The sequence below is a fragment of the Ochotona curzoniae genome, unplaced genomic scaffold (assembly GCF_017591425.1).
Source record: "Ochotona curzoniae isolate NIBS_2020 unplaced genomic scaffold, NIBS_Ocur_1.0 contig_2688, whole genome shotgun sequence".
NCBI lineage: Eukaryota > Metazoa > Chordata > Mammalia > Lagomorpha > Ochotonidae > Ochotona > Ochotona curzoniae.
Genome location: NW_024465553.1, coordinates 26,649,549 through 26,664,192, shown reverse-complemented (window position 1 = coordinate 26,664,192; position 14,644 = coordinate 26,649,549). Strand labels below are relative to the sequence as shown.

At 41.5% G+C, this 14,644-nt stretch overlaps 1 protein-coding gene across 1 annotated transcript in view; it reads left to right on the top strand.

The window, feature by feature from the left end:
* Positions 1-14,644, top strand: part of SLC38A6 (solute carrier family 38 member 6) — a 60,587-nt gene that overhangs the window by 6,746 nt on the left and 39,197 nt on the right. Inside the window, exon 4 of the mRNA XM_040975481.1 lies at positions 12,032-12,084. Within this exon, the coding sequence (XP_040831415.1) occupies positions 12,032-12,084 (53 nt within the window). The remainder of the gene's footprint in view (positions 1-12,031; positions 12,085-14,644) is intronic.

The following is a 14,644-nucleotide window of genomic DNA, read 5'->3' as shown; positions in this document are numbered from 1 at the left end:
TCCTGGCTTCGGATCGGCATAGCATTGGCCGTTGCGCTCACTTGGGGAGTGAATCATGGGACAGAAGATCTTCCTGTCTGTCTCTCCTCTCTGTATATCCACCTTTCCAATAAAAATAAAATAAATCTTAAAAAAAAAAAAAAAAGAAGCAGAAGCTAGTTTGAAACTATCACATGTAACATGATTCTAACAGTATCATGATATTCCAGAAAAGGCAAAACTATGGAGATGGTAAAAAGTGCAGTAACTACCAGGAGCAGCTGGGATTCAAAATGGTGCCCATATGGAGGTGCCATGTACTCTGCTCCATCTCACTGGCTTATTCTTTATTTGTTTTTGTTTCTGTTTTTACAAAACTAAAGACAGTCCCATAGTATGAGTGGGGAATAGAACACAGAGTTTATAGTTCAATAAAATGACTCCATATGGTGCTATAGTGGTAGATATACGTCATTAATTGTGAAAACTTGGAATGTGCAACACTAAGAGTAACCCTGCTATAGCTTGTGTGGGAGGTGTGTGGTAATGACATGTCCATATGGGTTCACCGTCCTGGATACATTGTACTCTTCATCCCATAGAGCTGCGGCTTTGTACTGTTTGACCAGGGGTCTTCATCCCTTCCTTCCCTCGCTACCACTATTAACCACAGTGTGGAAACTTGATACCCGAGGGAACTGTGCATACGTAGATGTTGCAGGTACACCACAGCTCCCAATTTTCAGTGAAGTTTTGCTGCGACCTTAAAACTGCTCAAGTAATAAAGAAAAATCAATTAAACACCAAGAGAAGCAAAAACTCAGAGAAAAGAAGAAACAGTTGATACAAGGTCTAGACGAAAACTTTTTCTTAAGATTTATTTATTTATTTGTTTATTGCAAAGGTAGATTTACAAAGAGGAGAATCCCCAAGACAGAAAGATCTTCCATCTGCTTCCTCACTCCACAAGTGGCCACGATCGCCGGAGCTGAGCCGATCTGAAGCCAGGAGCCAAGAGCTTCTTCTGCGTCTCCCACACGGGAGCAGGATCCCAAGGCTTTAGGCTATCTTTTACTGCTTTCCCAGACCACAAGCAGGGAGCTGGAAGGGAAGCAGAGCAGCTGGGCTGCAAATTGGCACTTATGAGGGATCCCCAGGCATGCAAGGCGAGGATTTTAGCCATTAGGTTACTATGTTGGGCCGAGATGAAAATGTTTTAAAAAATAACTTCTTTTAATGGCTTCAGAAAACAAAAAGAAGATAATGCATGGGGCCAGTGCAATGGTTTAACTAGCTAATCCCCCTCCTCCAAGCACCAGCATCCATATGGGCGCTGGTTTGCATTCTGGCTGTTCCACTTCCCATCTAGCTCCCTGCTCACGGCCTGGGAAGGGAGTGCAGAACGGCCCAAGTCCTTGGGACCCTGTGGAAACCCAGAATAAGCTCCTGGCTCCTGGTGTTGGATTGGCTCAGCTCTGGCCTTTGTGGCCATTTTGGAAGTGAACCAGGCTCTGTCTCTCCTTCTCTGTAAATCTGCCTCTCCAATGAAAACAAATCTTTAAAAAATTATAAAGAGAATATATTCGGAAGAAAAGAGCCCTAGGAGTTAAAAATAAAATCAGTTTACTAGCTGGGTTGGAAAGTTAATGTAATTTGCTAGGAGCACAAGAGGAAAGTAAAGAACCTGAAAATGATAAAGAAAAGATTTTAAAAATTAGAAGCTCAGTCCAAGAAGTCCAGTATGCAAGTAAAGGAATTCCACAAATTTTTAATTCTGCTGGTTAAAAATCAGCAGGGTAGCCAACGCAGAGGCATGGCAGTCTGATTTTCCACTCTGCAGCGCTGGCGTCCCCGTAAGGGTGCCCGTTCACATCCTGGCTCCTCCACTTCCGATCCAGCTCTTTTCTTATGGCCTAGAAAAGCAGTGGAGAATGGCTCAAGTCCTTGGGCTCCTGCACCCATGTGGGAAACCTGGAAGAAGCTCCTGGTTCTCGGCTTCAGATCAGCTCATCTCTGGCTGTTGCAGCCATTTGGGAAGGAATTAGTGGATGAAAGTCCTCTTTCTTTCTTTCTCAATCTCTCTGTGAAATCTGCCTTTCAAATGAAAGTAAAGCCTTGTAAAAAGTTAACGGCAGAATAATACAAAAAAATGAAGAGCATGACCAGATTAAAGGGATTCCTCTAAATATTGAATGTAATGATTGTAGAATAACTTATACAGATACATGCTGTGAATAATCAGAAATGCAATTATAAAGAAATACTCTGAAAAAGAAGAATTTAAAAAAATTCTTATACAATGAATCATGACAAAGGTCTCAGGAGCAGTAATATAACTTAGTCAATACCTTCAAAATTCTTGGGGAAAATTACTTGAATATAGGATTCTAGATTCGCCCAAACTATCAACTTATGTATGATAAAGAAAAGATTTTGAATAATTACCTTTTTACATATGCCAGATCTCCAAAAGTTATTGCCTTACTTGATGACTAGTGGATGTTATTCTTTTCCAGAGTCAGGGAGTAACAAAGCAGCAAGGACGCTAGCACAGGGGAGAAGTGAATGAAATTCTCCGAGTATCAGTTGAATAGCAGTTCTGCATGCCACCTACAGTTGCAGTAGTTCGGTTCGCCAAGGCAGGGCGTGCTTGCCCTCAGCGTGGTGTCAGAATACAAATCCTCTCATTCCCTGACCTGAAGGAAGCACCTTCTCATTTGTTAGTTAGCTCTACTGAGCAATCTTGGCTGACTGTTACCAAAAAAAAGTCTCAGAATAATATAGGCGTTGCTACGTGTTAGTGTTAAGGAGAATAAAGTAAATGAGTGAAGAAACATGTGGCCAGCACTGTGGAGTAGCAAGTAAAGCCGTGACCTGCAATGCTCGCATCCAACATGGGTGCCCCGTTTGGGTCCCAGCTGTTTCACTTCCAGTTCAGCTCCTTGCTAATGTGCCTGGAAAAGCAGCAAGAGATGGCCCAAGTATTTGGACCGCTCCACTCGTGTGACAGGCTTGGAATAAGCTCCTGGCTCCTGGATTCAACCTTGCCAAGCACCAGCCTTTGCAGCAGCCATTAAGGAGTGAACCAGCAGGTGGAAGATCTCTCTATCTCCCCTCTGCCCCCCTCTAGCTCTGTCTTTCATGTAAGTAAGCCTTTTTTTTTTTTTTCAATAATGAAATATAGAAGAGTAACAACTCAAACATGTTGATGTTTGAGTGAATGTGAAGAAGATAAGGGTACATATCTAATATATTTCCCAAACCACTGGGGGTTAATGACAGTATCATTAACACAAACAGGGACACAGAAAATGACTTTAGTTTTGAGTATGTGGACCATGAAGAATACAGAGGTGAACCGGTTTTAAAATCAAAATACTTAGAGATGATCCACCCGTTCAGTACTCTTTATTTACTGGGCGTGTAAGTACAAATTAGATCATTCCGTCGCCTCCCTGGAAAAGCCTATGTCAAATAGCACGGAGGAAAACAGAAGCAAATCATTTATAATTTATAATAAATGTGACAAAGAAGACTAACCTGGAGAAGTAGACAAATTTCAGAACATAATTGTGAGGATTTTTGTTTCTAACAATGATGAGGAACTGTAAGGGTATAGGCCCCTCTGTTTATTCTATTTCTGTTGTTTTGTGTTTATTTGGTGTGGTTTTGTGTTTTGTGTATTTAGAAAAGCAAAAGGTTTTTCAGTGATTCCCCACACGTTTACAGTTTTTTTTTTAAAGATTTGTTTATTTTAATTTGAAATGCAGAATTATAGAGAGGAGAGGCAGTTTTTTTGGGGGGTGGAGGTAGCGTAGTGCTCTTTCAACCACTGGCTCATTCCCTAACTGGCAGTAACTGCCAGGGCTGAGCCAGACTGAAACCAGGAATTTCTTCCATATGGGTCTCCCAAATGGGTCCAGGGACCCAAGGACTTGAGCCATCCTCCACTGCTTTCCCAGGTCATAAGCAGGGAGCTGGCTTGAAAAGTGGAGCAGCTGGGACTTGAACCAGCACCCAGGTTGGATGACAGCATTGCAGGCACAGACTTAGCCCACTACACCATGGGGTTACCTCCCCACCCCAGCCATCTTTCCTGCCTCTCCTGGTTGAACAGCTGCCCCAGCCAAGGGCGGCCACAGTGAAGTGCCAGAGCCTGTGCATGTTACCTTCCATGCAAAAGGCATGGTTGAGGTGAGAGTGTGCAATAGCTAGGGTATCCCGGTGTCCTTTATATCACAGAGAGAAAAAATCATGGAAGAGGAAAGAAGCAGTGTGCCTGGAAGGCAGAGGTTGGCGCAGTGTGGTCAGGAGGCGTGCCAGCCGCTGCCAGGAGCTGTCAGGGACAAGAAATGCACATTTCCGGCACCTTTAGAAGAATCTGACCATGCCTATTCTTTGATTTTGACTCAGTATTGCCAGATTTTGACTTCTGGCCTATGGAACTGTGAGGAAATAGATTTCTGTTGTTTTTAAACCACCAGTTTGTGCTAACTTGTTGGAGCAGCCACAGCACTCTGAGACCATGCTTGTATAATGCTGGAGCAGTGACATAAAGGAGAAACAGACACAAAGCAAATGCTGTTTGTGATACGATTTTTCCATTTAGTAGACAGATTTTGGCAAAATTCCAAATAAAACGATGTTTTCTGCATCTATATGGTAATTGTACCACTAGAAAATAAACGATCAACCATGTTTTAATAGCATCTGCAATATGCTTGAAACACAAAGCTTATTTAATCAAAGTTAGATGCATGGATGATGACTTATGGATGTATTAACACTATACATAATACACATATTATATGAGAAGGATTGCGTTTACAAGTTCCAAAATCTACATATAAGACAGTTATATATAGTCAAGGGTATCTTGGAAAATCCCTTATCTAACTTTTAAAATAGAAATTTCAGTATCTACATGGCATGATTGGACGCTGACATACTGTTTCTCAATAAAGCCGATGAGCTATTATTTATTTATCTAGCTCAGCATCGGTGGCCTAGGTGTCATGTGAAGAAGTAAGCTGTGTTAGGGTTAATGTGAATTCTGTTCAGCTCTGTAAGATGCGCTCAGGAAACGGGCTGGAAGACGGTCGTCTCATGCTTCCCTGTCATTTGCATTGAGAACCCACCAACCTCTGCTTTCATCCTCGTTCTCATGATTAGTGAGCCCAGTTCAGTAGACTCATGATTGACATGTTAGCTGAGTATTTAGCTCCTTCGCTCGTGGATCAGTGTTCTTATCTCGTTCTTTTCCCTAATGAGTAATTTTCAACGGGGCTTGAATTCTCTCCCCTAGAGTAGTTGGCAGTGTCTGGAAGATTTCTGATTGCCACACCCAGGGATGAAGGGGAGGGCTGTTGGCATGTGGTGAGTGAGGGCCAGGGATGGTACTAAATGTCCCACACTACACACACAGGAAGGCTCCCGACAGCAAAGAATTACCTAGCACAAAAGGCAGTGGCACACTGGAGGAACCCTGCGCGGACTGTGTGTTCTGCTCAGGCGGCGGTTCCTTCCTAATGTTCACCTTGACATTAGAGCCAACATACCTTTCTGCAGAAGCTAATTTTTTTTGGTTGAGGTTCAGAGAAAGATGAATAAAGCATAACCTAAACTACTCCCTTCTTCTTGTTGCTTTAACCAAAGCCTCAGAGAGGCTGGCTGCGCAGGAAGGTTTGCCTCGACTCTTGTTTTGAAGGTTGGCCTGTTGGTGATTAGTGAAGGCAGTGGATGGTGGAGCATGTTCTAGGAAGGGTCACATGGCAAGCCGGGACTCAGGGCTTGAATAACTCACACAAAAACTGCCCTCCAAGGTCATGCCCTCCCTGGCCCAAGTAAGGACTTTGTCCGGGTCTACCTGTTAATCACCATAGCTGGTGATTCCCTTTTTCCCATGATCTGCCTGCTGTGCCCTTATGTTGAGAAGGCTGAGTGTTTGCTTGCTGTTTCGTAATCATATTTGAGCTGCTCGTGTTCTTGTTTTTTATTGAGTCTAAAAGATGAAAACTATTGTGTAACCCAAGATATGACTATGTAAATATTGTTCGGTTTAGAGCTGAATATATTGGGCTCCCATGGCCTGTCAGTACATGTGTTATTCCAGCCTCAGTTGCCATTTGAAAGAATGTTCTGGGTATTTTAGCAGTCTGTTTTATTACATTAAGTGCTTTAAAAGCATGCCATATTCTCTTGCATTTAAATGCGTAAGAAGAGAGTCAGAAGGGATGATAAAACTGCATAGAAAATATGTGAAAAATGAATGACTTATAATGGACACTGTTAGGAAAATAATAGAAAACACAGCATAGAATTAGAAAATCGGGGTACATTCCAATGGCCGACTTCCTGAGAGTTGAACTGTATTTCAATAACTCATGTCCTTCAGTCCAGATCCAAAGATAATATTGCTTCTGCTGAGACTCGGGCTTTGTACTGTAACCAGACTTTATTAATTGTCTCATTTCAGTGAAAAATGCAAAGCAGACAGAACCTGGAGTGGCTAGCTGGAAATGTTCCACTCTTTCATGGGAAGCAGCTTTCCAAACGATTCCTGTGGAGGACAAACTCTTTGTGTAGCCAAAATAGCTCTGAAGTGTGTCTTGATGCTACATTAAAAAAGTTTTCCCTCAATTTATTTGGTTAAGATTTACAGCCTTTCTGCCTCCCTCAAAATATAGCATTGATTCTTCCAATATATATATAAAAAAAAGATTTCCTGAAATAGACTGCTAATTACTGCTCTCAGTTATTTATTTAGGAAGGATTGTGTCAAGCACTCACTGTATGAATTCCTGTAAAAGATTGAATTAATTTTGTGATTTTCATAATTAATGTTATTCTTGTTCTGTAGGAATATGACTAATCATCACCACATGTTACATTCCTGTCTCTCAAAACATCTTTCATAAAATGTTGACCATATGAAAAGACCAAAAAAACATCATTTCTTGTTAGTAGATCAGTCAATATTTCAATTATTAAACACCAGAGAAAAGTTTAATTGCAGTTTATGTAAAACTTCTTAGAAATTTGATAGAGGAAGTGGAACTAGTGCTATGGGTTTCTAGTTGTCTGTTTCCCTTTGGTAGGGCAGGGAGAGAGACAAAAAGGCAGAGGATTCTCTTGTGCTGGTTCACCCCACAGCTGCCTGCAGGACTGGGCCAGGCTGAAGCTGAGAGCCAGGAACTCAGGCTCCCATGGGAGTGGCAGGGCTTCAGCCATTGGAGCCATCACCTGCTCCTTCCCAAGGTGCGTATCTGCAGGAAGCTGGAATTGCGATCTGAAGCCAGCAGTCAGACCCCAGTGTTCGGATGTGAGATGAGAGCGTCTTAATCACTGGCTGAAGCACCTGCCACCAGTAGTGTGTGTGTGTTTAATTTATAAATATAGTGTCAGCATCCTCATTAAAGTCTTGACAAATAGTCACACACACACACACACACACACACGCAAAGACTGAACAGTCACTGCTACCATGCATAGATGATTCATTCTGTTCTTTTTGTGGTTTGCTTTCTAGATGTGTTCAGACCCTTCGTTTTCCACTTAAACATGGCATTGGCATTTTTCATGTTACCGTGAACATAACATTGAGTGGCTGTGCTAATTCATCAGATATGCCTTCCATAATTTACTTAACCACTTTTCTGCTGTCAGGGATTTAAGTTGACTTTGCTTCTCTGGGGTAAATAACGCCAGGATAAGTGTTTTGAATGTAATGATGTCTCTGATTTCAGTATCCTAAGGTGAAAGTTCCCAGGGATAAAATGTGTTGGATATTTTTAAGTGTTCAATGTCCAAATTGCATTCCTGTAGTCAGTACTGACTTACACTATTATGAGTTTTAAAAGAAGTTGCCCAAATGACAGAAGAAGAAAACGCTAGCAGTATTTTGCCAGTGTTGTTTTGATTAGTATGTTGAGATGGTCCAGAAAAACCATGAAAAAATGAGCATGTAGGAATAAAGCGCTTGGCTGGCTGTGTACACATTTTATTTTAGTAAAGCCTCAACGTTAAGCCGGAGCCGTTATTCATATTCATGATGTCTCAGGCTGGAAAAGTGCTTCTAATTTTTGCAACATAAAAGAAGTTTGACGACAGTGAGAGGACTGAATGACTAGCCAGATGTGCTGACTGGAAAGCTAGAATTAGGACTGCAGCTCTGCCTTCAGCCTCCATTTGAAAGTCTAAGGCTTTTTCTCCACTCTCAAATTGGGGGAAAAAAATGGCTAAATTTCATCATGTTTGTATGGAACTGAAAAATAAAAGTCTCAATACAAAGTTGAAGATTGCTAAAAAATGTTTGCTATTATTGTCATAAGCTGTCGTTAAAACTGTTTTAAACTTTTAATCTGATTGTATTTCCTAGAGTAGTAAAAGTTGTTTTTTAGTTTCTAAGGTGAATAAGAAAGGTTCAATTTGTTTAAGTAGCAATTTATTTTAGAATCTTGTAGTGTAATGAGTGTTGTTCATAGGAAAGCTACCTGCTCTTTCATGTTTACTAAATTTACTAAATAGGCTTGTTTTCTGATGTTTAGAATTAAAACACCGATCTGTACTTTTTGATGAGTATTTTTATAAAGATTTATTTATTTATATGAAAGTAGAGTTGCAGAGAAAGGGCAATTCCATCTGCAAGTCCATTGTCCAAATGGCCCTCATGGCTGGAGCTGGGCTAGGCCAAAACCAGAATCCTAGAATTGTGTGCGGTGCCCCCGGGAGAGCAGGAGCCTGGGGGCTTCGGGCCATCTCCCGTGCTTTCCGGGGCGTGTTAGCAGGTGGACGGATCAGAAGTTGATGAGCCAGGACTTGAGCTATTGCCCATACGGAGTGCTGGTGTTGGTGGCAGCCGTTTAACCCACTGAACCACAATTCCAGCCCCTTGGTCAATATGAACTTGATAACTTGGTCACTAACTGAAAAACTAATGCAAAATAGGTCCTTTGAAAAGTTGGTATTGGATTCATGACCTTGAGAATTCTGTTAAAAAAAAAAAAAAGACCACCTTCATGGCTTTCAATTCCAAGAAGGGATGCTGAAAATGAATAATGATGTTTCTTAAATCTGAAGTCTCAAAATGACATGCTTTCAATCTTCCTGGGTTTCTGTTTGTGTAATGGAATGCATCCCAAAATTATGTTCTCAGCGTTAAACAGAAGCTGATCGTTAGTCCTTTGCTGTTCTAGTACGTACACCAAGATCTGATGTTACCTATAAGGAATTGGGCTCCTATGTTTAAGAATATCAAACTCCCCAGAGCCTATGAAACTGTGTCATACAATGGTGTATATATATATATATATGGTATATATATGTATATATATAAAAGAAATTAATATTTGGGCCCAGCACAGTAGCCTCAGCAGCTAAAGTCCTGGCCTTGAACACGCTGAAATCCCATATGGGCGCCAGTTCTAATCCCAGCAGCCCCACTTCCTATCCAGATCCCTGCTTGTGGCCTGAGGAAGCAGTCGAGGATGGCCCAAGGCCTTGGGATCCTGCATCCAAGTGGGAGACCCGGAAAAGCTCCTGGCTCCTGGCTTTGGATTGGCTCAGCTCTGGCTGTTGCAGCTGCTTGGGGAGTGACTCGTCGGACGGAAGATCTTCCTCTCTGTCTCTCCTCCTCTCTGTATATCTGCCTTTCCAATAAAAATTTTTTTTAAAAAATCTTCAAAAAAAATAAAATTTTATAGTCAAATTATTAGGAAATAAAGGAGGGAATTGCCCTGTACACTGTGATAGCACCATTAAAATGTACTGTGATAGTACATTAAAAAAAAACATATAACATCCAGAAGATTAGAAAGGTTTTATCAACTCAAATGATAGGTTATTATTTATGTGAAGTTCCTCAGTTTTCTGTACCCCATCATTCATTCAAAGGCTACATAGGGGGTGTTTTAATTGCTCAGTTTTATTTAATTTTATTTTGTTTTCAATTTTTTTGTTTTATGATACAGTTCCATACGGTCTCAGGCTCAGGAATTTCCCCTCCCCCTCCGCATTCCCCACCCTCTTCACTCACTGGTTTGTTTCCCTTGTGTTATTACAATAGTATGGTCCTTCAGCAGCAGTCACAAGCCCATCATTCTGATATTTCAGTGTATCCTGATGTTGTAGGTAACGGTGGAGTCCAGCAATCTGTTGTCAGTGTTTCATTGGAGTCTGTTTTTCCGGGGAGTGGAGATGCTTGCTGCAGTGTGTCTTCATCTCTCGGCGTGCTAGTCCCCAGTATACAGCTCCCCTAGGCGAGTATGTGTACATACCTGTGTACACACACGGTACATAGATCTTGTCCCTGAAGGTTGCCTTGTGTTAGACGGAACATGATATTTGTTCTTTTGGGATTCGCTTAGCTTTAAATATCTAGGGGTCTTTAGTTATGCAATTACAAAGGATTCTTTTGTCAATAGAGTGATTGAAAGAAAACCCATGTGTGTCTTGCGAGGAGGATATTTTGAAACTAGCTCTAAGAACTGCTGAGCGGGGACGATGTGATGGCATAGCATGTTAAGCCACCTCTTGCAATACCAGCATCCCAGAGAGGCGCTAGTTCAAGTCCCAGCTGCTCTGCCTGTGATCCACCTCCCTGCTAACATCCTGAGAAAGCAATGGAAGAAGGGTTTGGGCCCGTGCATTCACATAGGTGACCCGGCAAAAGCTCTGGACTCTTGGCTGTGGCATGGCCCGGCCCTGACCATGATGATCATTTGGGGAGTAAACCGGAAGTTTACTGGTTTTCTGTAACTCTGCCTATCAAATAAATAAGATAAAGCTTTCTTACAAAAGAAGAAATGATGAGTCGTTTGACTTAACAGGATGTGCACCTTGCTGTTCCAAGCCTTGGTAGCTGCAAGTTTGCTTTTCTTCAGTGTCAATACCGTAAACTTGTGCACCTTCAGACAGCAGGATCCTACAAATAGCTGAGCCGCTGCTTGAAATCTGATGCTGTGTGCGCGAGGGCCACTTTGCTTCTTTGACGAGCCGTTCAGTTTTTATAGTTTTTATGACTACACTCCTGGAACATGTGAAATAGGAACATAATTGATTAAAACAAGTGCATGTCACTTCCATCAAGCCGTTCTCGTGCGAGCCCTCCTGGATGACGAAGGATGATCTTTTATCAGTTTGCATCTCTGGGACACAGAAGCTGTGGCCAGTGCAAACTTCCATTTTGGCAGTTTGTGAGTGTTGCATCAGGAGAAGTAGGATCTTATCAAATAATGGTTCTGTTTGAATGATTTCAGCCCGGATGGTTCTTAGACAACCTTGAAATTTGCTACATTCTGCCTCTCGGTTGCTGTTCTTCCTCATAGACTATACATTTTCAAGTTTTCCCCCCAAGAATGGTTAAGTCCTGCTTGTAAGCTTATAAAGCTTATAAATTATGCGGATCTGAACTACAAACACATTACCTAATGAATATCGGAAGTGTCTGAGCTATTTTCAGAATACTCAGTGGAAATCACGGACTTACCCAGCATTAACCTATACGTGTTAATTTAAGATTAGATGCAGGGAAATGTTCCATGGGTTGATGGATGACTGCTTGTTGGAGACCGAAATGAACAAATTCTGTGTGCTGATATTGATCACTTCATGCCGATCATAAATGTTTGCTTAGTAAAGATGGAAAATAATTGTTATTATGTGCAGGTTCCGAAACAAAATCTTTCAGAACGTTAGACAGAGAAATGAAAGAGGGGTGCTTGCTAATTCTTAAAAATGCAAACTGTCACTACTGAGTAGCATGACATTAACCTGAACATCACACGCCTTGTGAATTATGTTTTATCATGATAATTGAAGATTTTTATGAAGTCGTTAACTGCCTTTATAGAAAATATGCGGTTAAGTTGAGCCTCTCTTCTTGCTATTGCTGCTGTTCCGAATTTTCTTGTCTTACATTTGTGTCCAGTCCCGAAGAGCCTGCATTGTAAGAATGATTATATTGTGTATGATTTGTAGTAGTGGAGTGAGTTCCTGCCCTGAACTGACATGCGAACAGCTTTGTAACAATGAACATTCCGACTTCTTTCCATAGCTGTAACATCTTACGAAGACCTTGGACTCTTCGCATTCGGATTACCCGGAAAGGTAACTTTGCTTTCAGTTCTCATTTTATCCAAAACCCAAAGAGGCACTTTTTTTTTTTTCTGGTCTTAAAGTTAGTAGGGAAAAGTGTAAATAAGAGAAAGAATTAGAGAAATGAAAGCAAGACAAAATTAAATAAAAGAAGCAGGAGGGCAGTTGTGGGAGCAGAAGGAGAGAAGGAATCTGCTGTGTGCTCTGCCCAAAACCGCATCAATCAAGTTAATTCAGAGCCCCAGTCTGTAGTGTATTCCATCTTAATGAAGGAAGGCAGTGACTGAAATAGCACCAGTGGCCTGTTTTAAGTTTTTTCCTTTACTAATCGTATTCTCTGCGTAGAATTAAAATCATAGCATGGCTGTTTACAAAAGCTGTAATTATGGGAGCTGAACAGTGTTAAAAGATTATGTAGTTAGCCGTACTTTTACAGATGAGGAAGTTAAGGACGACAGCAATGAAGGGGCCCATTTATCAATAATTGCAACAAATACCGCTCCATGTCCCAGAATACCACATTCCGATCTGCCTTTTTGTACTTAGCGGGAAAAATCACATCACCTGTTGCTCCTTTTTGGTAGGCGTCCTGACGCAGAAGGTGAGGAAGGCACCACGTCCTTCCACAGGCACTCAGGGGCTCAGTGTCACTGCCAATGTGGTAGTATTGGTTGGTTTGCTTTTTCTCAGGTGCTGGCACACCCCTTTTTCTTTTTTTAAGATTTATTTATTTTTATTGGAAAGGCAGATATGCAGAGAGGAGGAGAGACAGAGGAAGATCATCCATCCGATGATCCACTCCCCAAGTGGTGCTGCACCAATCCGAAGCCAGGAGCCAGGAACTTCTTCCGGGTCTCCCACATGGGTGCAGGGTCCCAAGGCCTTGGGCCATCCTCGACTGCTTTCCCAGGCCACAAGCAGAGAGCTGGATGGGAAGCAGGGCGGCTGGGATTAGAACCAGTGCCCATATGGGATCCTGGCACGTTCAAGGCGAGGACTTTAGCTGCTATGCCACTGTACTGGGCCCTGCACTGGCATACTTCTAAAGCACGTGTTAATTGTGGCTCCAAGCAGGAATTTTTCTTTTTTTGTTTCTAAAAAGGTCTTTAAATGCTTTTTGTATTATTTAGTTTTAAATTAATAAAAATGTACAAATATGTTATGTATAACGTTTTGAAAGATATACACATCCTCATGACTGAATTGAACTAATTTATATATGTATTTTATATGTATATACACATACACAGGCTTACTATTATTTTGTTTTTTATTAAAAAGATATCATAGTTTTAGATGACTAAACATAATTTTCCAAGAAAAGAACCTAAGAGGAAAAAGATATAGCCATTTACTGGGGCAGAAAAACTGTATTTACATTCTCATTAACTTTCTCTTACAAAGTATGAAAGAATATTTAGATCATATACTACATAGTCTCATGGCCTAAACCTAAATAACCTGAAACTTGAACAAAACGGAATTCATTACTGGAAAAACAAGGATTTTGTTAATCACCCTTGATAACTATTCCTGTTCCCTAGAAATCAGGATGTTTGGTGTAATCGGTATTTTCCTACATCTAGTTTTTTAAATTTTGTCTTATTTGTTTGTGTAAAAGAATTACAGTAGGGTCTTGCACTATAGCCTAGTAGCTAAAGTCCTCGCCTTGCATGTGCAAGGATCCCATATGGACAATGGTTTTTATCCCGGCTGCCCCACTTTCCTTCCAGCTCCCTGCTTGTAACCTGGGAAGGCAGTAGAGGATGGCCTTGGTACCCTGCACTCACGTGGGTGACCTGGAAGAAGCTATTGGTTCCTAACTTCGGATTGGCTCAGCTCAGCCCATTGCAGCCACCGGGAGAGTGAGTCAGCAGACAGAAGATCTTTCTAAGTCCTCTGTAAATCTGGCTTTCCAATAAAAAATAAATAAATCTTTTTTAAAAAAAAAAAAAGGAGTTGCTGAAAGAGATGAAAACAGAAAGTTCTTCCATTCTCTGGTTCACTCCCCAAATGACCCCAACAGCTTGGACTGGGCCAGGAAATTCATCTGGGTCTCCCTGTGGGTGGCAGGGGCCAGTCTATGGGCTGCCTTCAGCTGCTTTCCCAGGTCATTAGCAGGGAGCTGGGCTGAAAGTAGACCAGGTGCGACCCAAGGTGGCACCTATGCAGCACTACCCTCCACGCCACAGTACTTGCTCTACCCTGCATCTGGTGTAACCAATAAGGAAAAACGTTAGTTGTATAAGGGAATACCCCCATTAATTTATTACAAATGTGTCTCTAAATATCACTGGTACCACATTATGAGTGTCACTTCAAGTTAGTGTTTCATGCATTCCTTTTGTAGCAGCCACTTAAAAGAATAAGGATTGATGAGTTTTGTTTTCCTAAAGCTCTAGATTGCCTGCCGGTCATTTTAATTTGTAGACATACTTCTTAGTAGGTGGGCGCACACTGGACAGGGAGGACTCTGAATGAGGCTTGCCTTACTTCTCGTTTATATTTCCTTCTGCTTCTGTGGTTTTGGTACAATGTTATATGAATATGAAATCTGAGAGGGTAGTCTTTT